The 27,896-nt window shown below is 48.8% G+C and overlaps 2 protein-coding genes, 1 long non-coding RNA gene and 5 other non-coding genes across 38 annotated transcripts; 7 read left to right on the top strand and 1 right to left on the bottom strand.

Annotated features, from left to right (window-relative positions):
- Positions 1–181: 181 nt before the first annotated feature.
- usp46 (ubiquitin specific peptidase 46) lies at positions 182–17,106 on the bottom strand. 2 transcript variants are annotated; one of them, XM_088629631.1, is made up of 9 exons: positions 16,405–17,101; positions 14,937–15,017; positions 14,231–14,444; positions 13,236–13,444; positions 12,202–12,278; positions 11,277–11,360; positions 10,464–10,661; positions 7,492–7,570; positions 182–6,702 (listed from the first exon to the last, which is right to left on the bottom strand). In XM_088629631.1, the coding sequence occupies exons 1-9, from the start codon at positions 16,438–16,440 to the stop codon at positions 6,601–6,603; spliced, it is 1,080 nt and encodes a 359-aa protein (XP_088485757.1). In that variant the 5' UTR covers positions 16,441–17,101; the 3' UTR covers positions 182–6,600. The 2 variants fall into 2 exon arrangements, 1 of the variants encoding a protein (XP_088485757.1); XR_015935998.1 differs by lacking the exon at positions 182–6,702 and having other exon boundaries at positions 10,395–10,661; positions 16,405–17,106.
- A 2,063-nt stretch (positions 17,107–19,169) lies between these two features.
- On the top strand, positions 19,170–26,002 carry LOC148677434 (uncharacterized). Of its 30 annotated transcripts, XR_015936055.1 has the most exons (8): positions 19,173–19,342; positions 20,143–20,236; positions 20,957–21,023; positions 22,218–22,273; positions 23,087–23,147; positions 24,336–24,391; positions 25,063–25,123; positions 25,836–26,002. XR_015936055.1 is itself a non-coding variant. In XM_088629858.1 (6 exons), the coding sequence occupies exons 1-6, from the start codon at positions 19,260–19,262 to the stop codon at positions 25,880–25,882; spliced, it is 372 nt and encodes a 123-aa protein (XP_088485984.1). In that variant the 5' UTR covers positions 19,170–19,259; the 3' UTR covers positions 25,883–26,002. The 30 variants fall into 30 exon arrangements, 3 of the variants coding, with proteins under 3 accessions (XP_088485984.1, XP_088485904.1, XP_088486072.1); XR_015936064.1 differs by lacking the exon at positions 22,218–22,273 and having other exon boundaries at positions 19,174–19,342; positions 20,143–20,217; XR_015936099.1 differs by lacking the exon at positions 23,087–23,147 and having other exon boundaries at positions 19,174–19,342; positions 20,143–20,217; positions 25,839–26,002.
- Positions 21,061–21,178, top strand: LOC148677440 (small nucleolar RNA SNORA26). Its single transcript, XR_015940300.1, has one exon. It is a non-coding gene; the product is annotated as a small nucleolar RNA SNORA26 (small nucleolar RNA).
- Positions 22,316–22,433, top strand: LOC148677439 (small nucleolar RNA SNORA26). The gene has a single exon (XR_015940294.1). It is a non-coding gene; the product is annotated as a small nucleolar RNA SNORA26 (small nucleolar RNA).
- LOC148677437 (uncharacterized) lies at positions 23,154–24,335 on the top strand. The gene is made up of 2 exons (XR_015936282.1): positions 23,154–24,067; positions 24,101–24,335. It is a non-coding gene; the product is annotated as an uncharacterized LOC148677437 (long non-coding RNA).
- Positions 23,190–23,307, top strand: LOC148677438 (small nucleolar RNA SNORA26). The gene has a single exon (XR_015940296.1). It is a non-coding gene; the product is annotated as a small nucleolar RNA SNORA26 (small nucleolar RNA).
- On the top strand, positions 24,434–24,551 carry LOC148677436 (small nucleolar RNA SNORA26). The gene has a single exon (XR_015940293.1). It is a non-coding gene; the product is annotated as a small nucleolar RNA SNORA26 (small nucleolar RNA).
- LOC148677435 (small nucleolar RNA SNORA26) lies at positions 25,166–25,283 on the top strand. Its single transcript, XR_015940301.1, has one exon. It is a non-coding gene; the product is annotated as a small nucleolar RNA SNORA26 (small nucleolar RNA).
- Positions 26,003–27,896: the final 1,894 nt, after the last annotated feature.

Raw genomic sequence — 27,896 nt, 5'->3', positions numbered from 1 at the left:
CCACACAATGCTGGAAGCTGCAGACTGAAGACGGTATTTGTGCTTTAACATTAGAAACAGACAAAAAGAAACGCAGAACAACATTCTTTAAAATGCAGAAACCACATTTGCCACCAAATTGAAATTTGACACATTTCGAAGACTGCAGGTAAGGAGCCAAATGAATGTGTTAGCAGCAGACTCAAACGATAAAGACTTTATTGAAGAAAAACGTTTCAAGAACCAACAGGTCTTATACAATTAAAGCATATCACTTGTCTAGTAAAGTGCACTTCCTGTTTACACAGTTTTACAAAATGAGTTAAATTACCCCCCCACAACACACACTGCCATGATTACTGGTACTATTAACAGGTTCGTGCAGGAGTTTCTGGCCAGTGAGCGCACAATGGCTGCCCTGTTCAAACACCAGCGAGGAAATCGAAAGCCCAGCGGGACTGGGGGGTTCAGACAAGTGCTGTGAAGGGAGGAGGACATGAAAAAATAGAAACTTGTCACACAGCCGTCAGTCTGACCGGCCACGAGCAGGGCACCCAGGGGAGACTTGCGTCCAGCTCACGCTTGGCAGCACACCGGGCCTCTCGGAGTGAGAGGGCGAGTTTCCTCGGAAGCACAAATGACGCAGCTCCCTCTCGCTCGCTGCTTCCCTCCCTTTGGCTCTCTCCTCCGTCAGAAACACCTGCGTCAACAACGCCAGGAGAGCGAGGGCTCTCCGCCTGGCTGGCCTGCGCAGGCGAAGAGCCGCAGCACCAGCATGGCAGCCCCACAGCCAGCAGAGAGGGCACTGGGAACACACCCCTGGGATTCTTCTCCCCAGAGCTCCCTGAACTGGACAAGTCATCCAGCCAGGAAGTCCTGGAAATGAGCGAGGAAACTAGACCTCCTGGTGAAAATCCCACAAAAGCCCAGAGAGAACGTGCAAACTCCACACAGGAGGTGTCCTGTTCAGGGTCCTGAGAGGCGCAGGGGCAGGGGCAGGGGCAGCTCTGGCTGTGCTGCCCCTCTTTGTTGGCCAGACCTGGGTTTCTGTCAAGCAGAGAGCTGGACGGCCCCTCTGTGGTGCAAGACCAGAGAAATTCACTTCAAAAGACACTCTGCCTCACCTGGATCTGGGTTTCAATTCACTCCTCTAAACTACAGTCAAACGCCGGCACCCTTAGGATCTATAACTGGAAATCTCCGGAGCTAAATGCAGAGGAACTAACAGATGCCAAACATTATTCTATTTTTGAGAAAACAATTGTCGCAGAGCTATGTTGCTTTAAAAAAAAAAACAGATATAAACAATTTGATCATTCCGTTTTCATCTGACTTCAAGTAACCCGAATATCAAATGGGTAAAGGAATTTGTTTAACATCAAATAACAAAACCTACCAAAACAATAATACAGGTTTGAAGACTCTGCATTAAGTGCCATGCAAAATATTTTCAGAGACCTCAGGATATTCTTCACCAGGACATTTCCATGGCTTATTAGGTTTTGGCACATTTTTAAAAAAATATTTGTTGAGTTTGAAAAAGTACACTGCTTCAGTTCCAAAAACGAAGCAGTTATTCCTGGTACTGTTATGTCAGAAGGTGCTATTGTACAAGGACACAGCTATAACAAGGACATCAGGATAGCGACCCTAGACAGCAGGTAGTTTTCTAAAGTGTTGAGTAGTTAGTATCTAAAATTTTAGAAACTGGGAACTGAAAGTACAAAGAAGCCCCTTCTGTGATTCTATCACCACAGAACCTGTCGCCTCCTCTGGAAACGCAGAAGGGTTGAATAAAACCCCCCTCTTCTAAAACACCTGTAAATTCTTGGTGGGGATTTTGCAAGAGCCTTTGACCAAGTTCGAGCGACAGGACAGTTTTTACATTTCTTGCAGCTCATGGGTTTATTGGCATGATTACTTTGAAAAATTCTGCACAGCAGCATCTCACCAAATGCATTTCAGCCGGCAGTTAGGATGAGGTACGAAACAGTCCCGCGCCCCGCGCCCCGCGCCCCGCGCCCCGCGCCCCGCGCCCCGCTGTGCTGCTGTGCTGTGCCGCACCTCGGCCTCTCGGACGGACTGGCTTCACCGCTGGAGACGCCAGTCCCCCGGGCGCCGCCGAGACAGGGAGCCCCACGTGTTTCAGGCGCAGAGCCTCGTCACTCAGCACAGGGTCCACGGATGAGGGAGCCGATGTCCATGAAAGCCATCACCATCCCAGACGGAAAACTACTGGCGCTGATGCCAGGTGGCCACCACAGAGCCAGGTTGTGCCTCCAGCACCACGGCACATCCGTCGACCGCGAAAACCGATTCATGACACAGGAGTGATCTCCTAACGGCTAACGAGGAATGTGGCTTAAAGGAAGAAATCTCAGTTCTGTGTCACAGACAGGTGAGTCTCCTTCTCTGCTTCTTCCAAGCTTTCTTGCCGTTAATGTCTTAAATATTCTAGTGCATCATATCTACTTTCAGTGGCGGCAGACAGTCACGAGCGAGAATCTTTATCCCTCTCCCCAACAGCAAAGAAGCCTTTCTGGACATTGTGCTTCGAGAGCTGTGAATGCATTCCCACCCTGAGCCCCAGCACAGGGCTGTAACTCACTCAGCTGAGACCACGCGTTCAGCACGGAGAAAGTGCACAGAATCCGAAATCCATATTTCTGAATTTAAGAAAATATAAAAAAAAGTTTGCTGTGGAGTATAAATCGAGGCACACCTGTAGGAGTTTACATTACTGGCACCAGAATAAAAAAAGCCTTAGAATCTCTTGATGACCTGACCATCTCAACTACACAGAAAAAGGTAGAGGTTTATTCCATGCTGAAAGGAAGAGAAAAGAAACACGACATTTTGGCTGTGTCGCTTTTTCAGGATTCACACCTGAAGAAGGCTCCACAGCTGAAATGTTATGTTTCTTTTTTTTTCATCGTGGAATAAACCTCTACCTTTGCAGCCTTACGCTATGTCAACTATCTCAACAAGACCAACAGAACAGATAGACAGCGGCTTGTTCAAGACCAAGACCAAAATGAGGAAATACCCCTCTAACTGCACATAGCTGTATCTATATCCTTACTGCAACGCTGCCAATGAACACAGCAGCAGTTAGTGTCTTCCTACGGTCAGATTATATCAGTGCCTCATTATTTTCACACACATTATGCGGTCAGCACCATTGTTTTGTTGATTGAAGACAGACAAGTTCGCAATGAGATCTAGTACCAGACTCGCCCAGCCTTGATAGACTCCCCGATTTTCCCCCGTGTTCCCCAGCTCTTCGACAATTCACTTAACAGACAATGGTACCTAAATCAATAACTATAACAAAAATATTTACCAACTCTTGTCTAAGGTGCATAGGTTGATAACTTTTTAAAGAGCGATCAGATACGCGATCACTATGATTTGTAACTCTGGTCTCCACAGTGAAGCTGGAACAAACAAGCTTTCAGTTAGGAAGCACCACAGAAGCAGGGTCCTACAACCCCACTTCTGAGAAACATTAGGTCTGATCATCTCTTGAAATGGTGAAAAACATAAAAAGTTGGAATAATGCTGCATGTTCAATTTTCAGTTAATTTCCATTTTCCTTTAAAAATATGAACATTCTTTATACATAAGTATTAATCAGTTAAAATCGTTTTTCAGTACCACATGAATCACATGGTCTCCTTCCGTTATTGCGGACTAAGATTCAGCTGGCTCCGGAGCGCACCGGGATGGGCTGCTGTGCTCCGGCTCAAGATGCCGGGGGGATACGCGTCTCCCTGCCGCACCTCCACACAAGGAGAGTTTGTCAAACTCTTGGAGCGAACTCCGAATAAAAAACGTCCTGCGCCTCAGCAATCAATCTCAGGGCCTGGAGTTGAACATAACACCCCCCCCAATCTCAAATTCCATGCGCACTTCTTAGACGTTTTGCGGTCTGGATGAAATAAGTAGTTATGTTCTCTTCTAGGTTACATAACCTTTCCAAAAAAGTAGATCGCATGACTGCAGACATGCTGTACCAGGAAACTGGGAGGAGTGCTAGATTTTCATGGCACCTGTGCCTGAACCTGCATCTTCATACTCTATGATCACGGACATGTTGGACAGGATGAAGGCTGTCCTTCACTATGGAACAAGTAATAGGTTTATTCCATGATGAAAAGAGAAGAAAAGAAACACAACGTTTCGGCAGTGGAGCCTTCTCCAGGTGTCTCTTCTCTTCTCAGCAGGAATAAACCTGTACTTGTCCCTTTGCAGCCTAAGCCTGCTGACACAGCTGCCTACTTGAGCTCCTTCTGTCCTTTACTAATTCCATTGCCTCCAGTGAGGCACCAGTGCGCTGCTGCTGGCACCTCACTGGGAGCAAAGGGCCAGTCATGGAGATTCCAGGGGGAGACCGGAGGCGACGGAGCGAGATGCACAATCGACAGCAGTGGAGACAATGCCTGGCCTTGCCTTACTGGACTGTACCGAGACGCTGTGACTCAGGTGTGTCCATTACACCTCCAGCCCACGGAGCGGACCTGGCAGACACTAACATTCGTGGTGCAAGTGGTCTGACACACAGAAGACAGCTGCTGAAATGAAACGCCAGTGTCAGTGGACAGTGTAGAAAACTCACGGGCGTGTGGTCGAACTCAGGAGCTCAGGAGCCAGGGTGCAGCTCTGGGGGAGACATCAGTGTGTCTCACGCCCACGAGGGGTACTGCGGCCTGACTCCACACAGCTGACTTTCTCAGCCTCGTACGGGGAAAAATACGCAGCTCTGTCTTGATATTCCCCAAAACACTACTGGTGGGGGAGGTGTGCCAGCACTCGTTACCTCCCGGTGACGAACACCCCTGCTCTAAGTCCTGACACAGTGACCCGGCGCAGGGATTCCATCCACAGCAGGAACCAGAACTCCCCTGACCCGCTTCGCTCCAGAGCCCTGGGCTCGGGCATCGCCAGCTGATCAGCACACGGCCATTGGATCCAAAAACAACAACAGAAAAATCTGCTCAAAAACCTGACGTGTGGATTTTACACACTTCTTTCACTTGTCTCTATCACATGTACATTATAAGCAGGGCTTTCACTTTTCAGTGTTTATCTTTCAAAACACCGACCTGATTATTTCCGAGTTCTGACTTCAGACAGATAACATACTTCCACTGAGAGTAAAGCTTTCTTTTCCACTTTAGCATTTAGAGTCTCCTCTCATCTAGCCACCAGTCATACATTTTTTTCCCTAAAACAGTTCCTGGAAGAAGCAGATTTGAATAATCTGAAGAATAACAGTGTTCCAGCGGCTCAGCTGCTCGGCTCCCTAATTAGCGCTAAATGTTCTCTGTTTCTCCACATGATACAGCACACTAGTACTGCTGCCCGCTTATTAGCTTTCTATAGAGAACATGCTGTGATCCCAGGGGTTTGTGCATCTTCCTCACAGTGTACTGTCTACTTGATCAAAAAGTAAAGCTTTAAAACAACCAGTCATTTATTGTGTATATGAGGGTTGGTTTAAAAAATTGCGGCTTGTACAGTAGATACACCTTCTTCCTGGTATTTGCTCTGTGATTCCTGATGCATTATCAATGTTTAATGTTCTCAATGAAAGCCTTAATTATAAATTGCTACTACAACAATGCTGCCTGGTGCTTCTAAGATTGGATCTGGAGCTTTCTGAGCCAGCAGCACACGTCTGTCATGATTCTCTGGGCCATGCGTGTCTGGAAACGGGACTTCTGCAGCTACTGCACTGTAACTCAAGTCCTCCACCACTGTGTGCAAAGGTCTCTTTCAGCGTATTTGCAGTGAAGCTCAGTCCCTAACAAAGGGACGGCTGAGGTCTGATTATTTCACGTCACGAGGTTATTTTGTCTTTTAAACCTCCTAACTCTGACCTGAAACAAGCTTTGCCGAGTCAGAACTGTTGGAAAGCACTGCTGTTTTCCAGTTTTGCATTCTGTTGTCAGGCGCTCAGGAAAAATACGGGGCTGGGATGGTCCCTCGTTTCTCAGACACAGGACAGGCCCCCTCTGCCTCTTTCCACAAAGACATGGACATACCCCGACCTCTCTGAAGCCCACCCTTTAAATCTGAGCTCCCCATCAATAACAATGACAGCAACAGAGCTAAATGAATGAAAATAAATGAAAACAGAAGGCAGTCTTGCACGTACATCCAGTCCTACACTGTGGAACCGGGCCTACATTACCCATCATTTGGGGTGACAGTGTGACCGCCGCGGTTCTGCGCGGGCTTGTGCCCTCGCCGCTCCACAACAAGCTCCTCATCCAGCAAACACCTGGAGCGCGACCCCGGCTCTCTGGCGTAACACAACAGGGAACCAGCCGAGTGAGCTAAAGGAGACCTCCCCCAGCGCAGGCGGCTGAGGACCCTGCTACGCGCAGGGAGGGCGATGACGACACCGTGTCCGAACTAGCTCTGCTACACCAGGTTGATTTTGTATCTGCGCAGGCGACACGCGCTCAGGGCACCTTCACTGAAGAGATCGCTGGGTTCCCGGGGTTCCCAGAGGTGCGGAGAGTGACCCCTATGTGTAAAACCCAACTGCAGACTCCCTCCCGACACACAGTCCTCCCCTGAAGACGGTCAGTCAGCTCTTCCGGCTCCGCTGCGTCATTCTCTCGATTGGTAAAACAAAATATATCCAGACTCAGAGTTTTTGGAAATGTCAGAGGTTAAACCGTAAAACTCCTCAATGGCCTGGGCATCAATCTTCTGTGTATGAGAAAAAGAAAAACACACCGTGAGGGGTCGTTGCTGACTGATATTGATTGTTAGGACTGACATTTTATGGCAGTGTTAAAACTACCCTGGACCACTGCAACATAATCACATCTGGCAGAAAGGGCCTGGAAGGGAGTGTAATAGCAGCAGCCTGCCACTAGAGGCCGATAAAGTCCTCTGTCATTTGTAAATAGACACACTGGGTGATAACTGGTTAATTAATGAGACTGTTAGTGGTGGCACCGTGACCATCACCAGGAAAAGTGGAGTGAAAATGGATGGATGGATGGATGTTGGTGGTTGGTCATTCCATATTCTCACATGAGGTTAACTAGAGGCATGCCTGGTATACAAAGGGGCTCACAGTGTTAGCTGGGTGTCTGACAGCAGTCTGGGGAGCCTTGTCTGCTGTAAAGACCAGCACGATCTCTGAAACACAGCCCCCTGCACATCTGCTGCCATCGTGCGTTTTCATGTGTTCACGTCACTGGAGCCACTCTGTACAAGGGTGGGGGTGTAACACCTGCAGGGCAGCAGACTCAAATCTGCAGAACAATCCCGGCTGGACAGCAAAGTCCAGGCGCCTGCAGGCATGTGGAGCTGTGGGTGAGGGACACACCTCTCCTCCAATCAGAGCGAGCCCTCCTGCACGGGGCAGGGCTGCCTGTGACGTGTTAAGCAATGATTGGCTGGAGGTGGGCGGGACAGTGGAGTCCGCCCACACTTCCTAATTTTCCCCTGGTGCAGTCACTGTGCTTCACAACGACGTCTTGTACTGACCTCCACAATGTCGTCGTCGAACAGAAGCCAGAAGCCATGACTTTTCACAATGGTGATGTAGTGTCCTCTGTTAGGGCCGCTGCAAAATAACGAGTAACGCACAGCTTTTAAACTCCCTGTAACCCTTAGCAGACTCTATCCCAACAGCAGGACAAGCACAGCTTAAAACAAAATCACAGTTTCTTAGCAAAACTTATATTGACTTATTTACAGTCCACGTTAGTGAGCATTCGACTGGTTACTATTAGCTAATGACGGAGGATCTCATCCAGCCATTTCTTGAAGGACATGCGATGGCTTCTGCCCCATGGCTGGGCAGCTCGTCAGATACTCCCACAACCCTCTGGGTCAAGAGCTGCCTCCTGTTCTGAATTCCACAGAGTTCCCACTGGTGTCCCCTGGTTTGTGTTTCTCTTTTCATTCTGAAGACATCTGCTGCCCTGATAAAGGGATGCCTTTCATGCTCCTGAACACCTGTCCCCTCAGTCTTCTGTGTACAAGACTAGCAGGGTTCAGCTCCTTCACCCCCTCAAGCCCCAGACTGTGTCCGGCTGCCCTTCTCTGGTCTGATTCCTGAGCAGCAGTATCTTTTCAGTAATGTAATGACTAAAATTGTACACATATTCTAAATGAGGCCTGAAAAACATTACACAATTTTAACATAAGATTGTTTGATCTGAATTCAACACTTTTGACTATACGGTGTAATGTTTAATTTTTTTACCCACATTGTCTGGAAGATGCAAGAGATGAGTCATCTCTTTTCAAAGTTAGCTTCCCCAGAATCTACATCACTGATATAATGTAGGGCGAGCAGTGGTCCCGATACAGGTCCCTGTGGTACTCCACTCATTACATCACCCCGATCTGCACAGCTACCCCACTCTGTACCTTAGTGACCTATTTATCAACCAGTTCTCAGTCCAACTACACACATTTCCCTGAATGCCTTCCACCTGCAATTTGATTTTTTTAAGGAATTTTATCAAAAGCCTTCTAAAGATCTAAATACACCTCTCATCTTCTCTGGATGTCCGTTACTGCTGCTGCTTGTTCAAAGAACTCTAAGAAGCTGATTAGGCAAGATCTACCCATTCTGAATCCATGTTGGTGAGTCCCTAGGATGTTATTTTCACATATGTGATCCTCCAGTTTAGCTCCAATAATGCTTTCCATAATCTTACATGTAACAGAATTTTATATCTCATAGAATTATTGACTTATTGATAACTTGGGTTGGTTTTGTTACCCTTCTGACAGATGAATACTGCATATCTGTCTTGAGTGGCTGTTAGAGCAAAACATATTCAGACTATAATGATATTTTGTAAAGGGGGAAACAGCCGTTTTCCCAAGGGCTTTCGTTTTCTGTTGCATAAAGGAGTATTTACATTCATCACCAGACGTTTGTGCTGCAGTGCTGGTTTTAGGTTGCATGGGATATCAACTATCTGTGCCATCTAGTGAATTCCTCCAAAACATCAAACTGAAATTAAATACTGTTTTGCATTTATGTTTCTGCACGGGGATCACACCCCTGGGCTGTATCGCCAAGTTCAATATATGCAGATCCTGGCAGTAATTGTGCTTTGTGCCCATATAAGGATTTTCTTCATCAGTATGTAACCTGAATGTCAGACCTGGGAAAGGCTTTAATGGGGAAACGAACCCTCTGATGAACTCATGAGAGCTCAGATTCGCAGAACATTCAACCCAGACACCCGGAGCCAAAACACATTCTTGACAAGAGCGTTGGACTTGGCTGCACACTAGGAACAGCAGGAAACGAAGTCTACAAACCTTGCACTGTAATTTAAGAAAAAATGTATAAACACCCCATAAGGTATAACCTACAAGGTTCTTAGATCTCTGGAACTGAAATGCTTTTGCCATTGTAACAACTTTATTTTAAAGTAACAACTTACTGTAAAACTGTTTGGGACGCCACCTATGGAGATGCTATAGAAAATAAAGTTGTATTATTATTTTTTTTCTTCTGTCAATAACTCTTGTCAATTGCTCTAATTAAGGAGCAATTACTTTATAGGCATTCATCAAAATTTTCCTGAAGTATGATTCTGGTTATATTGGTATAAAAAGGACAACAGAGCAGGTGACTCTGCTGGAAAATAACAGTGGGCAGGACACAGAGGAGACAGGACACGAGGACACAGAGGAGAGGAGGGTGAAATAAAGACATGGGCAGCAGTGACTGGGGTGACCACGGACAGCCTTTCATCCAGTTGGCTGTGGACACAGAAGACCTACGACTAAACACAATGAAGGTCAAACACCTCTACACTGAGCACAGACACAGAGAAAGCTCAGTAGTTTCAGCAAAGAGTACTCATTTACACAAAAAATATCAGGAAAAAGTGCCACTAAACAATTGCTGTTTTCCTTTTGGAGGCTCTGCAGAACGTGAATCTTATCAGAAGTCTGCTGACTCCACTGAGTCACTTCCGAACCCAAGAGCAGGAAGGGGAGACCAGAGGGAACCTGGCGATCGTGCTCCCTGAGCTGTGGTTTTAGAGATAATGAGCTCAGTCTTCATCTGGAGCTCAAGACTACTACAAACTCAGCCGACCTGGCAGACTGGCGCAGAATGAACAGCAAAACGTGACCCAGGGGGCACAAGGGAAAGCCACAGGAATGAGTTTAAAACCAGGTCCTGAACGTGCTTCTGTACACTACGGGTTGTGGGAGTCTGGAACAAGCTACGCAGCCCCATTGTTGAAGCATATACCCTGGCTTGAGATTCTGAATTCAATTAACTCCAAATGACCAAATGGACCACATGCCCTGAATGGGCTCCTTCCGTTTGTAATTTCCTCACGTTCTTAACTGCCGCCTACAGCTGTCCATGGCTACCGTGAAATACGGAACAGATATTTGACACTGACCGTGCACGCACACCGCTGTCCTGAAATGTCACGGTGTTTGCGTCCGGCAGAGACGATGCCCAGCCTCACCTGCCACAGTGCACCACGACTGCGACGAGGTCGTACATGCGGTCCAGGTTGACGGCGTCGCTGGAGGTGTTGAAGAGCCGCAGCTCCAGTGGAAACACCACCCTGTAGGAGAGCTTGGTGTAGCGGTGCAGCTGCTCCATGTACTTGAACCTTTTCAGGTGCAGAGCCAGGATCATGGGCAGCTTCTTCACCTTCATCCTGCGTCATTAAAACACAAACCACACTCCTCAGAGGGCTGACCAAGCACCATGAGGCCACACCCCCAAGAGGGGGCAACCACAACTAGGCCACACCCCCTCAGAGGGCTGACCAAGCACCCCGAGGCCACACCCACTCAGGTGGGAGCAAGTACAATGAGGCCACACTTACTAAGAGGACTGGACTAACACACTGAGGCCAAGCCCATTCAGGACAGTGCACTGCCAGAGTCCACATCTCTGTCAGAGACCAAGCAGGCCACTGCAAGACCTTCTAAGGAGATACCTCTGGAACCATCTTTCTCAGTTCACGCAGGATAAATTCACAGGATTCCATTCTTTTCTTATGGCAACTGTGGAAGTGCACTGAAAACTGAGAACGGGAGTCAGGAGTAATCAGGACTCACAAACCAAACTGCCTTTGAAACAAGTAATCAAGCACCTCTGCCGGTACCCCGAGCATCACACTCCATAAACGTTCACATGCTCCAATCACAAGCAAGGCGGCGTATTAATGGCGTCTGTCCCCGGGCCTGTAGAGGAGTGGAGATGTGAGCCTTCTCCTGCCACCTCCCAGCCGCACTCCTCCTCCGGCCCAGGCCCGGGCTGCACTGACCTTTTCTGTGCTTCCTGCTTACTGCAGCACGTTTCACAGTAGTACTTGTATTCGCTGCACAGGGTCTCCGTGTTGCTGAAATCCCTGAAAAAAAGCCCAGAATTCTTTAAGTGACCTTTATTTCAAGGACAGGCGGGCAGTTCCTATCAAAGGTGCACGGGTTCGGCCTTTAATAATCTTCAGTGTCCTGACCCCACTGGGGCTACTGGGTCAGTACTACCCAGCAGAAGTGTCTCTTTAGGATGTGGGAGAATGATGGGATGCTGTTCTATCCTGAGAGGGGGCTACAGGGACCTTCCTGGGAGGAGATACAGCTCCTCCACCCTGACACCCTCCCAACACTCATCTGGAGCCACTGAAATTCCAAGCTCACCCTGGGGATGTGAGCAGGCAGACATACAATCTAAAAGGCGTCTTTCAATTGCCTAGAAACACAGAAATGCCATGAATATCGCAAAGCATTTCTGCAAAACAAATCTGAATGAAGCACCACAATTCCCCGTCCACTACACCCGTCCACTTATCAAAGAGATGTTGAATTGGAAAGACAGAATAACTTGGGACTCATCGCCCTGTGTTGCTTTTCACTCAGCTCCCAGTTCCTGCTCTCGAGTACCTGAGGAAGGTGGGAGAGCTACAGCTCCCAGAGTTCAATCTGGTTTCTGTTTCACTTCCTGCTCTGCTACACACCTTCAATAACACAGGACTGGCAATCACTAACTGGATAGCAAACCATACTCATATTCACACTGGGAATTGACCTGAAGATGGAACTGCTGTAAGGAGGATTTCTGCAAGTGTCCAGAGAAAAGTGTCAAGGATTTTGCACATAGAGAACTTTGGGAATACTTTCCACCTGAATGTTATATTCAGAAAAGTAAAGTCAACCAACTCCAAGGCCCTGGAACATGTCGCCCCGCTGTACCTCAGACAGTGCGTAATTGATGTATTTTGCTCCACATCAACAGAAAGGTCAAGGAAATCTTCATCTTTGCTGCTGACCTGCGGAGAAAGACAAAGCTTTTGTGAGCTCCGGGTCCACCATCCAGAGCCACTTTAAAATGTTACATAAAAATGCCAAACAGGAGCTCCTTCTTGACAATTAGAAGTGACAATCTTTTTGTCTGCCTTTTGAACTCGAAGGAGCAATGCACCATGTAATTCTAAGGAATTCTCACTTTTTGCAAACTCAACGAGTGTGAATGCTAGCAAGGAGCTTTTGATGCGCGTTTCTCTTTTCGGCAGCCTCTGCTTCTTATTCAGATGAAAATTCCAGCTTTGCCAAAGAATGACAGCAATGTAAAAAAATTGCAAGTTATGTTTTTAAAAGCTAGGCATTTTGTGGGGAGATGTAATATGTAGCTTCAATAGAAAAGGTTAATTAAAATCTTATATATAAATATATATAAATTACTACTTAATCCACACACATTCACTGAAGCACTTCAGAAATGCAGTATTTACACACTGTGTTACTGGGCAACACTCCTCATCTGATCTCTATTATATGGAGATGCACTATGAGAGACTGAGATACTCTCACAGAAAATGCTACGGGGTCACACCTTTCTCTGTCCACCTGGATTAGGCTGCATCTGAGCTGCTGGCTGACACAGAGAGACCACGAGTGACCGTGAGCTGGTCAATCTCGTCCAGGAGAGACCACTTGAGAGGTCACTCTTGATGGACGCTGATGATTTAGCATCATGGATGGAGAAGCAGTCCCCTTGCCTGCATGTCTGTGTTCAGGTCCATGCTGAGCACACTAGGGACTGACTGCTCCTGCAGGGGTCCCCGTCTTGTCCCCACGACACTTGACGTCCCGCCCACAAACCCGTTTAGGAACGGAGACGCAGCGTTGCAGCCAAACCCTGACAAACCCGAGACGCTGACAGGAAGGCGCAGCCCTGAGCCTTTCCAGGAGTGCTCCGCTCCGCGCAGGAGCCCAGCTGCTCTCACCGTCTCGCAGTTCAGGCAGCGCGTCTCGTTGGTCAGCGTCCCCTGGAAGATGTCGTGCACCCAGGTGGGCTCGGCCCGGCCCTCGTCCGCCTCGCCCGCGCTCCTCGGCCCGCCGTCCTGTCGATCCTGCTGCACGATGTCCGCCACTGTGTTCAGCAGGTAGTTGAGGAACTCGTGGGCGTCCTGCTGCATGTAGTTGTCGAAGAGATCTGCAGGACAGAGGGCGAGGCGCAGGCGTGAGAGAGAGAACTCCACCTTTCCCGGGAATCACCTGAGCGGACTGGAGTGAGCTCTTTAGAAAGCAACCAAACCACATCCGTCACACTTAGGGGGCTGGCTGTGGCGCGGGTGCGAGTCACTTTAGTGTGTGGTCTCAAAAAGGTTATTCAAATGAAGAAATGGCGCTTGATATGCAGGTTCTTCATCTGTCTAAATTAACACCCGAATCCCTGCAGTTATGAAACTGGCAAATCAGAAATTGTTACTGTTCTGCACAGACAATTCTAAGGAAAGTCAGACTATGTCAGATCAAAGCAAGTTAATTTATTCTTCAGTACTCCTTTCTTTGGTGGAGCTCCAAGGACGTTTCCCAGATACTGTAGAATGAATCCTTCTCCTGGAGAATCTGTTCAAAGCTGGATGTAGGCCACATGCAGTCTTACTGAGCACTGATGCCTGGGATTGGAGCACTGTACTGTACGACACCCACAGCCAGCAGCCTGAGCGCGTGACCCCACTGGCGTGCGCTCATCCGAGCGCTGTGCCAGGACAACGCGTATGACCGTGAACAGGCCGCTCAGAAATCTGCACAGATGAGCTGTAACACGGACAACGTGTCGTTTCTGGACAACGCAAGACTGCTTCCGGGGGGAAAAGGAGAAAGCAACCTAAACGTGTGGTGATCTCAGTGTTGTCACGCGTGTCCCAGGAGGGCTCTGTAAAAACGCACCGGCCCTCGTCGAAGCCGCCACGCAGCGCCCCCAGAGGGCACTCACCGTTCTCCTTGCGCAGCCGGGAGATAAACTTCTTGGGGGGGATGACGCCCACTTTCTTCTTCTGGGTGGCGATGCTGTGGAAGAGGTCGGCCAGGCAGGTGAGCAGGTTCTCCTTCTTCTTCTGCTGGGCTCTGTAGGACAGCACGTTCTCGCGGAACGGTCGGCAGAAGAACAGCGCCTGCAGCACCGAGTTGCAGTAGCACGTGTTGCCGAACTACCGGCGAGAAGGAGGAAGACAGGGGGTTTCTCAATTACACGCCTGCCCTTCCCCGGGGGAGAACGAGTCTCCTGCTCCGCGGGAGAAGCTCCTGCTAGTATAAAAAAGACACGTGTGCCAGAGGCCTGGGGAAGCTCTGCGCAGAGCCTGCTGGGTGCAAGACTCCCAGAACCCTCTGCAGGAGAGCCGCTTATCCGGGGCCTCAACTGTTCCTGCAATTCCAGAGGCCTTTACTACAGGGGCCATTAGTGCCGGGCGAATGCCTGCTGATTATAGTTTTTTACTTTTTTAATGTGCAGTTCAATTCAAAGGTTAAATGACTTTCCAACCCCTTCAGTACACTCTTCATCTAGGAGAACCATATTTGATGACTAAGACCCTTCGACACCAATGCCTGCTCCTCCAACAGGGTGCCAGTTTCCGACTGGAGAACGAAGCAATATGAATGGAGAAGATGCATAATTAAATAAATATTGAAATGTTACTTACATTGACCAAGCCGAAGTAGTGTTCATTGATTGGAAACTGCTCCAGACCAATGTCTTTTTCCAGAGCAGAGGCATTGGTGCCCTGTAAGAAAACACAGATCGAGCTGACAGGCGGATCTCAGCTCCTTAACTTCAAACTTCAAGCCTCGCAGCGACCTGATGGCTGCATTCAAGAGCGCTGAGCTGCAGGTGCAGCTGAAAACAGATACCGCCACTCGGAGGAACACTGCAGCAAAAGTCAGATTCATGTCGTTTTCTCAGTACTACCCAAATATCCTTTGACAGTCTCTTCAGGCAATAACAAAGGAGATTTACAGGAGACCAAGACGTAGGGACCTCAGTTTAACAACTAATCTGAAGTACAGCACCTCCTGCTGAACAGTGTGCTGGTCACCTCATTGTTGCAATGGTTTTGGAATTTGTAACCAGAGAGAAGAGTGCCTCCTACTGGTCCATCAACACCATTTACAACAGCAAACTGGTTTCCCAGAGTGGCCCCTCTGCAGACCTGGCCCAGCCTTGCTGAGCTTCTGAGCTGTGCTGAGATCAGGACAGAAGGTTCTGGGGTTATAGTGCAATGTATCGATAATTTTCTCCTTCAAATTCAACATATAGAACCTGTCATTATTTTCATACTGGAACTAAACATCACACTGCAAGAACATATTCAATAATGTCTAAGGTTGCTGAAAAAAGTAATTGGAACTGTCCAGGTTTTTTTTTAATGCTCTTTATGAAAAAAAGAACACAACGAGAAAAACTTAATCTCATAATTCGCCACAATTTACTAAACCTGCAAGCTAGCGTGCTTGTTATCATCATAAATATTTAACGTCTCAGGAGAGGCAGTTAAAATGAGTTTCCAATTAGCAGATGTTTTCCCAAGACTCGTCTTGGGGAATCAGTGACAGGCACTGTGAATCATGTATTTTACACACTTTCAGGACAGAGGGGAAAATGAGCGCGGTGCCTGGGCTCCACACCACACGCTATCAAAAGTTGACCTCGGTGTAAGTCTTTCAGAACTGCCGGGAACAACAGGGACCATTTAATCGCGGATTAGCCTAGTTTTTCTTTGCCCGGCCAGATCTACGGAGAAGTTTCAAAATATGTACGCGAAGGATGCGCATTATCCTCGGGGGGAAGAAACAGACTGTATATACACAGTCAACGGCAAAAGAAAAGGTAAATCTCAGCCCGCACGATTGCAAAAGTCGCAGGAAACCGCAGTAAAACCATCCACCCGCCCGCCACTGAGTGACGCCCCGGCCGGCAGCCGTGCCCTTGTGCCCTCGGTTAGAGCTGAGCATCCCTGCCAGGCGCCCGGTCTGAGCCCCGGCCAGCGCTGGACCTAAAGCAACTCGCACCGGGAGCACCGGCGGCGAGAGAGCCCCCCGTACCCCCCGATCGCTGCCCGCCTGTCACCATCGCACACCGAGGGCCATCCTGTGCATGAGCGCTTTACTTACCATATTACAAATGGAGGCGATATTTCTGACAGTCATTTAGTTTACAGGGTCCCCCCTCAGCGCCATCTTTATAAAATAAACATGATTTACGGAGGCTGGACGATGCCGAAAAGGTCTTCCGCCGGCAGCTCCAGGAGCCAGGGAGCTACGCCGCCTTGCCCCGGCGCAATATACACACCGCCCCCCGGCCACCGGGCTCGGACCTGCGCCGGCGGATGCGTGCACGCCGCCCGGGCAGGGGACGAGAGGGCAGCGGGGCGCCCTAGCGCCCGCCTCGGTGCATGTCTCCGCCAGGCGATGCCCCCTCGCTGCGCTCGGACGGCGGACGCGAACAGGACGGCCTGCGTCGGGTTGCCGGGACCGGCGAGTCGCAGGGAGAAGTAGCCACACGCCCCCTCCCGCTCGCCGAGGTGGGTAGGTACCGAACCGGCTCGGAGCGCGGCGGCGGCGGCGGCGGGGCCGGCTGAGAGACAGACCGGCTGGGCTAATCGGATGGCCGTGCGGGGATCCCGGAGCCGGGCTGCGGCCAATCAGCCGGCCAGCGCCGCAGCCAGGAGCCTGGGGAGGGGGGCGAGGCGACAGAGGCTGGAGCAGTTTAAAGAGAAGGCAGCTGTCAGGACTGATCCCACTCCACACACCGCGTTAAACACGCTCTGCTGTTCCTGAGCAGAGCTGCACTGTTGCACCGCTTCACTGAATAGTGTCCTTATATTTTTCTCAGGACAAACTTAAGTGTCGCTCGGCCTTGTCTCCGCACGCTGTTCAGTGCTCTTTCCTTGGCTATGAAATAGAGCGCACTGAAGCTGGGAGTAGTCTGTATAGTGTCTTTTTCTTCCTGTTGTGTTAATGGCACATGGCTTGGACTGCTTGCCCCGAATAACAGATATTGTAGGTATCCCCTCACAGCAGGCTCGCAAAGGTGTAGCACTCGAAGGAAACAGAACAAGTCATGTCTGTTACTGAGGTCTGTTATTCTGTGGAAGTCTACACCTCCTTCACCAAGTGATTGCACCTGTTAACAGTACGAACCTTTGACCAAAAAAAATGACCTGTTCCAACAACATTTAGAGAAGCTGTACAGGCTGAGAAGTACAGCACGGTGTGATTCCTGTTGGACGTTAGGGAGGAGCATCTGTGAACCAGGGTGTCAGGGGGCGTACGTCCTTCTGGTAGAACGCTAGCGTGTGGCAACAGCAGGGGACACAGACCTTTCCTCTAGAAGTACCCATGGAGCTGCGGTCAGAGCCAGGTTAGAGCATCAGCAAGAAGCACGTGTTGTCATCTATGGGTATGCGAACGTGTAACACTGTGTAACGCTTACGGCCGACAGGTACTGTGTAAGAGCCGGCTTACCAGAGCAGGTGACGTTGCCGCCCTTCCCTGTGATAGCAGGACCACAGCCCCTGGGCTGGGGAGAGATCTCTCTTTGGCTCACCGAGCTGGGTCCCTGCTGAGCGACGCGGGAGTCCCGGGTTCGAGCCCCCCGACGGTGGGGGGCCGACCTAATGCGGCAAGGGCGCCCGCCTGAACCCCCGTTGCGTTACAACTGTAACAGAGCACTTCCAGTTCTGACCAATTGTTTCTTCAGCTCTGTGAAAGCTTGCCAAAAAAAAGACTTCTAAAATGTAACAACGTTTTTCTAATAAACAGAGTGTTTACAGTGAAAGCACTATCTCCTATAATCAAGCCAGTTGGTGACATTTGGAGTTCTGTGGGATCTCTGTGGGATCTGTGTGGAGACAGCGTTCCGAGGAAGTCTCATTGTTTTTAATGATGCTTAAAATAGATGGTGCTGTACAACTGTCTGCCAGCTTCGTAAAGAGGCTACAATGTTTTATTAAACGATTAATGGGTCTTCGGTTGTGGTTTCTTAAGAAGAGTGGGCTATTGTTTCCCAAGAGGGCTTCCATGGAAATGCTTTTTTTAGTTTGCTTTTGAATTTGGTTTATAAGAAACTCAGTAAACTCAGCCTGCAAGACCTCATCTGGGAGGTGCTTGTTGGGAATACAAAGCTGCGTGCGATTTATTAGCTAGTACAGCTCATCCCACCAGGGACGGAGGATACCTCTTCTGGCTCCTTTCAAGTTGTGTTACATTTACACAGTCACATTCCCCGGTTCGCTGAAATGAAACAGAACTCAATTTCCCTTCAAAGAAGCTGGGAAGCTTTGAGCTTTGCTCATCCTCAATGGAACATCTACAAAACATTCAGGTCTAAACCATCAGATGACAATAAAAATGAAGTGTTTTTCGAAGGTTTTTGCTCCAGTGTGTATCTGTGAATGTACAGTATGTTCTGCACTGCAGAGTATGTCATGTCAGAGAGAAGACGAGTCAGACTGTTTGACCCTGCTTGCTCATCAGGCTGGAAGCTGCTCAATGAATTCAAGAACTCATCCCGCCATATTTTGAAAGATCCCAGGGAATCTTCTTCAGCAGCTCTGCTGGGTAGTGTGTTCCAGACCCCCCATGAACATTTGTGTTAAAAACGCCCCCTGTTTTCATTCCTGAATGGCCTCCCTCTTAGTTACTGTCCCACCTGAAATACTTTTGACTGTGCCTTCTATATTGTGGCGTTGATTAGGTAACCATCGTCTGTAGAGTCTCAAATAGACGCTCAAACCCACCCCCCCGGTTCAAACCAATTGCCCACCCGCTCAAACTGTTCTGGCGATGGCCTGCTGTGTCGAGCCAGTGACGTGCAGAGCTGCGCCTTTAACGAAGGAGGCCGGGCTCCGGGGCTCGCTAGTTTCCCAGCATGCACCGGCGCTCCTCCTCTTCCTCCTGGGCCGCGCGGTGGACAGACGCGCGGGCTGTGCGGGCGTTGTGCAGATTTGGAGAAATCGTGAAATGAAATGGCGCAGAGGGACGCAGCAGCTAGCGTTTCTGTGTGGGAACGCGAGTGCAATGTCCCGCGTTATTATTCATCAGCTGGATGGTTAGTTATTGGGGGATCCTTTGTTTTCTGGGGGGGGGCGGTTTGTGCTGCACAGGCCTCCGGCTGTCTACCCCTGGTAGTTAACAAACCGTGTAGTTCAGAGAGGTAGGAGGAAGCAGTAGTGTAGCCTTTTTACGTGATTAAAATTTGCTTAGCGGAATTGCGACGCAGTAATAATGCACTTTGCAGTGCTTGGGGAGGTCGCGGCGCGGTTGTGTGCTGAGGCTGTACGGGGAGTTGGGTTTTTCAGCGACCACGTGGCATGCGGATTTTGCTGTTTCGTTTTGTTATCGCCTTTTCCTGACGGGTTTGCCCACGTTTCCGTCTTGCGTAGCTTTGTCGAACGAACCGTCTGCTAGTATTTCTCTGGTAATGGAACAAGTAAAATTTTATTCTATGCTGAAAAGAGAAGAAAAGAAACACGAAGTTTCGGCTGTGAAGGCTGAAGAAGGCTCCACAGCCGAAACTTAGTGTTTTCCTTCTCTTTTCAGCAGGAATAAACTTTTACTCGTTCCTTTGCAGCTCACGCATGCTGACGCAGCTCCCTACTTGAACTGCTTTCGGTGATAACTGCGTTTGCATTGTGAGCTGTGGCTGGTTTCCCCTCCCAGCCAGGAAAGGGGCGGATAAATATAAATGCGGCCCTTTCTTCCTCCGTTTGGAGCCCGCAGCACTGTGCTCTTCACACCAGCAGGTCTGGGATACCCGGTCCGGGCTCCACGCGGAAGCGCCTTGATGTCGGTGCGTCTTTCTCCTTTAAAGAAGGAGGGGAAAAAAATCTCGTTTTTGTGTTTCCACAGCTGGGGGCGGGCCTGCGGCGTTCCGTGTCCGACACGGGAGGACAGATGAGTGCCCTCTCTGCCCCGAGTCCTGAAGTAGGTCCTGATCGCCTTGGTCTGTTGCGTGACGAGCGACCCCTCTCGGGTGTCGTCTGAATCGGGGGTCCTGCAGGGTCCTGTTTTCTTTGGATTCGTGTTCCAGCTGCGGTCTGCTCCAGGGTGGGTCTAAGTTATTTTAATTGGTGACCTCACTGTAGTGCTTCTGACCGGGCTGGCGTCGGGGGGAGTTACAGGTAGCGGTAGCCCTCGATCACGTGGAAGATCTGTGTGATCGCCTGTAAGATGAGGGAAATGGTCAGCCACTCGCTGCCCAGTTTGGAACAAAAGCCAGGAGCCCCGGCCCTGTGGGAGCTGAGTGTCAGAGCTCCGATGTCGATACTGTCCCAGTCGAAGTGATGACCTGGAGGCGTTGCACTGGTGGACCGCAGAGCGGGCACGCAGGGGTGACACTGGAGACGGTTAGATTCACACGCGCGGTCTCACGAGTACCGTCAGGACACACCAGGCGTTTTCTTATTCTAGTGCTGGCGTGCACATAGGGGTGGTGCTTGCTTTGTATGCTATAGTAGTTCTCTGTGGGAGGCTTATTTTTTTAAACTGGATCGATGCACCATGTTCGTCTTTTGTTTCTGAATGCCGCAATGGAACGGTCCCCCGCTGGTTCGCGGTTGTGACTGTGGACGCGTCTCGACAAGCCTCACCAGGGCCCTGTGTTGAAAGGTGCTGTGTATGAGAGTGAGACTGGCTGATTGACAGGTTGTCTTTTCAATTGCAGCCCCCTGACGGGCGATGCTGTCCTCCAGCCATCGCGGTGTAGTCGTGGCTCCGGGTTCGACAGGAAGGTATGCAGTCTTAATGGTTTTGTATCCCCTTAAAGCTTTGCCCATTTAAGACTGTCAGTGTCTTGGGTGGCCAACACAGGGGGGAACAGCACTCCTCTCTTAAACCCGAAGCAGAGGTGCCGTCTCTGGTTCGGATCCTGTCGTGAGGAACACATTTACTCTGGAACTGAGGATGTCATGTGTCTAGTGTGTCCAGAGCTCAGATCTGTTCTGTATTCAAGCCGGGATTAGATGGTTATGTTACAGGCAATTTGATGGGTTATTCACAATTATTTGTGAAAACAAGTAATTACAATTGTACCGTAAAGTTACATGTTTAACTTCAAAAGTGTATGAAGTATTAAACTTCTGACTGTCAGTTGATGGCTGTTGAAATCTTAAGCAACATCGACTCTTGTCTGTCCATCTTGGAACACGTCCCGTGGAGAAATTGGGAGGCTCCAGGGATCAAAGAAAGCAGTGAGCTGAGTCTAGGCCTGGCTGTAACACAAGAGCAGCAGTTCATCTGGCTGTAGATTTTTAGACCTGGTTTAATTTGAGAGTCACGAGCTGTCCTTCTCGTGCCGGCCTGATTATGAATCGCCGCCAGTTGTTCTGCGCTCAGGTCTGGCTTTGAGCCCTGCGGCTGTGCGCAGGTAGACGAGACCTGTGGGTGATCTCCACTGACCCCCATGTTCATGTCATAGGCTGTGCCACCTGTCAGCAGGAGGCCCAGTGCTAACTGGTATCCCACAGCCCCACTGGTCCCCAGTCGCGAATGGGATGGGAGGGGCCACTGAGAGCCAAGAGCCCCCTGGCGGACTGGCACTAGCGTCCCCCTGCGGCACTGCCAGGGGAGTCCCAGTCACAGTCGGCTAGTGACATGACCAAGGCTTGACCCCCAAGAGCCGCTCGGGAGGTCCTGTGTTTTGGCACAAAGTCAAGTCCAGTTTGCTCGGCCAAGGGCAGTACAGCACTGGGTGTGGAGCCCCCTGGAGGTGAGGTGGTGCAGCCGCAGTGTCTGCCTCCTCTCTCGGTCTGGGATCTGCAGGTCTCTTTAGGGATCACTGGGGCTCCTCCCAGGTGCAGAGCTTGTAGAACTGGGAATCTCTGTGCACTGCAGTTGAAGTGCCTGCAGTAGAGACAGTTGTGGAGTAAGACGTATGCAATGTGGCCAGTAAGAAAGGTTAACACCTGCTTTTTAATGTTCTCAAGGTGTGGAGTCTGTGTGCGCACTGGGCATGAAATTCATTCTCTGCACTGCTCTGAAGGTGAGTGAAGTAGTCCTGATGAACAGATGTCCCCTTAAAGCTTTGCCCATTTAAGGCTGTCAGTGTCTTGGGTGGCCAACACAGGGGGGAACAGCACTCCTCTCTTAAACCCGAAGCAGAGGTGCCGTCTCTGGTTCGGATCCTGTCGTGAGGAACACATTTACTCTGGAACTGAGGATGTCATGTGTCTAGTGTGTCCAGAGCTCAGATCTGTTCTGTATTCAAGCCGGGATTAGATGGTTATGTTACAGGCAATTTGATGGGTTATTCACAATTATTTGTGAAAACAAGTAATTACAATTGTACCGTAAAGTTACATGTTTAACTTCAAAAGTGTATGAAGTATTAAACTTCTGACTGTATTCAAGTTGGGAGTAGATGGGGATGTTTCAGGCAATTTGATGGTTTATTCACAATTTATTTGTGAATAAAAGAAGTTAAAATTGTACTGTGCCGTTACATGTTTTATTTGTAACTGTATAAAGTATTAAACTTCTGTCTGTCGCTTGATGGCTGTTGAAATTTAAGCAACATCAAATCTTGTCTCTCCATCTTGGAGCACGTCTCATAGAGAAATTGGGAGGCTCTTGTGTTTTAGCACAAAATCAAGTCCAGTTTACTAGGACCAAGGGCGGTACAGCACTGAGTGCAAACTTCATCTGTACACCCTTGTATAGGAGCTTGTAGAACTGGGAATCTCTGTGCACTGCAGTTGAAGTGCCTGCAGTAGAGACAGTTGTGGAGTAAGATGTACCTTTGCAGTGTGGCCAACAGGACAACAATGTTAACACCTGTGTTTTTGATCTTTTCAAGGTGTGGAATGGAGTCTGTGCGCGCACTGGGCATGAAATTCATTCTCTGCACTGCTCTGAAGGTGAGTGAAGTAGTCCTGATGAACAGATGTCCCCTTAAAGCTTTGCCCATTTAAGACTGTCAGTGTCTTGGGTGGCCAACACAGGGGGGAACAGCACTCCTCTCTTAAACCCGAAGCAGAGGTGCCGTCTCTGGTTCGGATCCTGTCGGGAGGAACACATTTACTCTGGAACTGCAGACGTGATGTGTCTAGTGTGTCCAGAGCTCAGATCTGTTCTGTATTCAAGCTGGGATTATATGGTTATGTTACAGGCAATTTGATGGGTTATTCACACTGTCATTTGTGAATAAAAGACCAATAAAAATTGTTCCTTAAAGTTATACGTTTTGCTTCAAAACTATCTGAAGTATTAAACTTCTGACTGTCAGTTGATGGCTGTTGAAATTTAAGCAACTTCGAATCTCATCTGTCCATCTTGGAACACGTCCCGTGGAGAAATTGGGAGGCTCCAGGGATCAAAGAAAGCAGTGAGCTGAGTCTAGGCCTGGCTGTATCACAAGAGCAGCAGTTCATCTGGCTGAAGATTTATAGACCCGTTTTGAGCGTCGCCAGCTGTTCTCGCCATGCCCGCCTGATTTTGAAACTCCAGATGTTCTGTGTTCAGCTGTGCGCAGGTGGACAAGATGTGGGCGATCTCTGACCCCCAGCTTCGTGCCGCCTGTCAGCAGGAGGCCCAATGCTAACTGGTATCCCACAGCCCCACTGGTCCCCAGTCGCGAATGGGATGGGAGGGGCCACTGAGAGCCAAGAGCCCCCTGGCGGACTGGCACTAGCGTCCCCCTGCGGCACTGCCAGGGGAGTCCCAGTCACAGTCGGCTAGTGACATGACCAAGGCTTGACCCCCAAGAGCCGCTCGGAGGTCTTGTGTTTTAGCACAAAGTCAAGTCCAGTTTGCTCGGCCAAGGGCAGTACAGCACTGGGTTCAAATCTCCTGTCCACACCCAAGTGTGCAGGTGTGGAGCCCCCTGGAGGTGAGGTGGTGCAGCTGCAGTGTCTGCCTCCTCTCTCGGTCTGGGATCTGCAGGTCTCTTTAGGGATCACTGGGGCTCCTTCCAGGTGCAGAGCTTGTAGAACTGGGAATCTCTGTGCACTGCAGTTGAAGTGCCTGCAGTAGAGACAGTTGTGGAGTAAGACGTATGCAATGTGGCCAATAAGAAAGGTTAACACCTGCTTTTTAATGTTCTCAAGGTGTGGAGTCTGTGTGCGCACTGGGCATGAAATTCATTCTCTGCTCTGCTCTGAAGGTGAGTGAAGTAGTCCTGATGAACAGATGTCCCCTTAAAGCTTTGCCCATTTAAGGCTGTCAGTGTCTTGGGTGGCCAACACAGGGGGGAACAGCACTCCTCTCTTAAACCCGAAGCAGAGGTGCCGTCTCTGGTTCGGATCCTGTCGTGAGGAACACATTTACTCTGGAACTGAGGATGTCATGTGTCTAGTGTGTCCAGAGCTCAGATCTGTTCTGTATTCAAGTTGGGAGTAGATGGGGATGTTTCAGGCAATTTGATGGTTTATTCACAATTTATTTGTGAATAAAAGAAGTTAAAATTGTACTGTGTCGTTACATGTTTTATTTGTAACTGTATAAAGTATTAAACTTCTGTCTGTCGCTTGATGGCTGTTGAAATTTAAGCAACATCAAATCTTGTCTCTCCATCTTGGAGCACGTCTCATAGAGAAATTGGGAGGCTCTTGTGTTTTAGCACAAAATCAAGTCCAGTTTACTAGGACCAAGGGCAGTACAGCACTGAGTGCAAACTTCACCTGTACACCCTTGTATAGGAGCTTGTAGAACTGGGAATCTCTGTGCACTGCAGTTGAAGTGCCTGCAGTAGAGACAGTTGTGGAGTAAGATGTACCTTTGCAGTGTGGCCAACAGGACAACAATGTTAACACCTGTGTTTTTGATCTTTTCAAGGTGTGGAATGGAGTCTGTGTGCGCACTGGGCATGAAATTCATTCTCTGCACTGCTCTGAAGGTGAGTGAAGTAGTCCTGATGAACAGATGTCCCCTTAAAGCTTTGCCCATTTAAGACTGTCAGTGTCTTGGGTGGCCAACACAGGGGGGAACAGCACTCCTCTCTTAAACCCGAAGCAGAGGTGCCGTCTCTGGTTCCGATCCTGTCGGGAGGAACAAGTTGGCCCGCGTGCAGCGCTTGTGGCTCGTGTCTTGACAGAAATCAGTTGTGTGAAAACATTACTTGTGGCGTTTTCTCTGGATGCTCCGGGTTCCTTCCCCTTTCAAAAGACGCATTGGTGCAGTTAATCGGCAGCTCTTTAAGCAGTCCCAGTGTATCACCCGGGGGGCTCCGTCCTTGTGCTATACTGGAATGCAAAGCTTTGTTCTCTGTAATGTGTACCCCTTACTTCGGGTATCCTTCGTTTCAGTGGGAAGCATCCTTTAGGAAATACAGCCAGGGCCCAAAAAGACCATACTGCAGTACCCAGTTAGTTTTAGTGTGTGGGTGGTAGGGCAGCGTCCACACACCTTTGTGATGTCACGATTTCCTTGAGCTGCCATTGGCTAGCGGGAGAATGCCAGGATGTGCTGTTACCTGTGGGGGGGGGAGATGGGTGCTGATGTGTTGTGGGGGGCCTCACTCATTACCCTAACCCTGTACTGTCAAGCCTTTATTTTAATGCTTCGGGAATGGGATGGATGTTTCATAGTTTTAACTTAATCTTTTTCAGCAGACGTCAGGCACACGAAGATGAAAAACCTAAGATGCAGGAGATGACTAACCCACGGGATGATTATTAGTAACGTTCTGTAAAGCTGCTGCTTTGTACACTACTGTATGCGTCCAAAAGTGATATTGCTTGTTCTGCACATTGAATTAAATGGACGTGGCAAGCTATGTGTTAGTGTTTCATTTATAGAAAGTGTCCTCGCGGTTCCTGCTTTGTTGCCCTGTTAACACAAAACTTTCCACCTTTAGGGTTTTACGTTTTTGTAATTTTGCAACTCGCATTACCTTCACTATATGAACACTATACTCGGCAGATGACATGCTCTTTCACATTATACTGTTTTACAGAGTGTTTACATGTCAAATGTTCTTCAGATTATCATTCAAGTCTAAACCCACAAGGAGTGGAAATCGTGTGCTGCGCGATCACATCTCAAGACCTTTCTTGATTGTTCTTGAGAGAAATAAAAGAAATTCCTGATTGTGCTCATAGTGGGTGTGAATAGGAAGATAAAGGAACAGTTGAACAGCTCAGAAGATTACAGTGGAGTGAACTAGAATTTTTACAGTCCTGTTGTAAATAGCCACTGCAGGTTCAGATGTGATAACATGCAAAAATGTCCTGTAAAGGTTTTATGTTTTTAAGGTGCCCCTACTTAGGATGAGCAGTGAAACTGTTGAAATGGGCCGAGTGTTGCATTACGTGGTTTGGGGCTGCTGTGTACTATTCAAGGGATCACTCTTGGGGTTGTTCAGAGCCAAGTGAACTGTGTTGGTGGAGGGTGAAGCGTGTTTTTTTTTTCTTGTGGGGGGGAGGGCCCTGTCTCTGAAATAGGGATGTAGAAAGAAGAAATGTTTTATATCCTTAATCTTGGGAGTCTTCGTTGATCTGTAGGATTTGCTGTAATTAAATTAATCCTAGACCTTACTATTGCTTTCTGGATGCTGCCAAGCAGCAGTAAAGATGTGTAGATCTATAATCTAGAAACCTCATCTGAAGGTTTTAGTTCTCTCATGTTCTAAGCTTCAGAAAAGATGCTGTAATTTGAATAAACAAGAACACATTGTACATGCAGTTAAACCTTCATTTTGGGTTTACAGATGTAATTGCCAGTGCACATCATGTATACCTTAAAGGGATCTGTTCAAACAGATACATTCCTCATAAACTTTTCAAAGGGGGAAGATTAAAGCTGCTGTTAGAATGTGTTGATGAGAGGTTTTGGAAGTGGTTGGGCTCGTTAGTGATGTGAGGGACAGGGTGTACTTTTGCAGTTGTCCTTATGTCGCGCAGAACAAGGTGGGGGAGAGAAGCTTTTGCATTACTTCATGGATTGTGATTGAGCTGAGGCAACTTTTTGCAGTGTATTAAATACTCATGGGTAAACACAGACCGTAATGATTTGTTTTGATTTGTGAAGGTGTTCTGTACTTCAACACATTTACAGATGAGGGCTTTCTACACAGTGGGGAAGTGGAAAGGTCACCATATATCCTTACCTGCAGATTTTCGTCTGCACAGTTGTAATCAAAGGTGTTTTGGAGGTCAGTTTGGGAGAAAATGGGGAGGGGCGTTTCCCAGGCTTGGTCCTGGACTTCTCCTTTTTCTGTCTTCATTCCAGCTCGGCTCCGTCGGTTAAACCGCTTGAAGCAACTGATGCACTGACACGGCTTGGGCTGCCATCTCCCTGCCACTGCCCCTCCTCCGAGTAGTGTGGCTGTATAGGTCCACAAGAGTCCTTGAAAACAAAGTACTGAGAAAAAGAGACAAACATTGACTGGCTTCTTCCTACTTTTTAAATCCCTTCTCCCGTCTTTAAAGAGCTACTTGAAAAATACTTGCGAGCTGTTACATTCAAGCACTTATCGATATAACCGAAGTTCCAGATAAACCACAGGAGATCAGGGTGCATGATGAGCAGGACTGGGAAGCTGCATTAGTGGAAGACGTAACGCACCATTAAATCAGTGTTCCATGACCCCGCCTCCTCCATCTCCAGCTCGGCGCGGCTCAGTGGTCTGGGCCCAGCTGGGGGAAGGAAAATGAATGGAGCTCGGAGCT

The sequence above is a fragment of the Lepisosteus platostomus genome, chromosome 1, assembly GCF_059453375.1.
Source record: "Lepisosteus platostomus isolate fLepPlt1 chromosome 1, fLepPlt1.hap1, whole genome shotgun sequence".
NCBI classification, from domain to species: domain Eukaryota; kingdom Metazoa; phylum Chordata; class Actinopteri; order Semionotiformes; family Lepisosteidae; genus Lepisosteus; species Lepisosteus platostomus.
The sequence above is the reverse complement of the archived record's forward strand: the minus strand, read 5'-3'. Positions and strand labels throughout refer to the sequence as shown.

Coding starts and splice junctions, on each gene's coding strand:
- usp46 (XM_088629631.1), bottom strand. CDS start 16,440: ATGACTGTCAGAAATATCGCCTCCATTTGTAATATG. Junction 11,361..12,201: donor TCAATTACGCACTGTCTGAG/GTACAGCGGGGC, acceptor GCTTTTTTTCAG/GGATTTCAGCAACACGGAGA. Junction 6,703..7,491: donor TCGACGACGACATTGTGGAG/GTCAGTACAAGA, acceptor TCTCATACACAG/AAGATTGATGCCCAGGCCAT.
- LOC148677434 (XM_088629778.1), top strand. CDS start 19,260: ATGGCGCAGAGGGACGCAGCAGCTAGCGTTTCTGTGTGGGAACGCGAG. Junction 19,343..20,956: donor TATTATTCATCAGCTGGATG/GTTAGTTATTGG, acceptor TTTCAATTGCAG/CCCCCTGACGGGCGATGCTG. Junction 25,124..25,835: donor TTCTCTGCACTGCTCTGAAG/GTGAGTGAAGTA, acceptor AATCTTTTTCAG/CAGACGTCAGGCACACGAAG.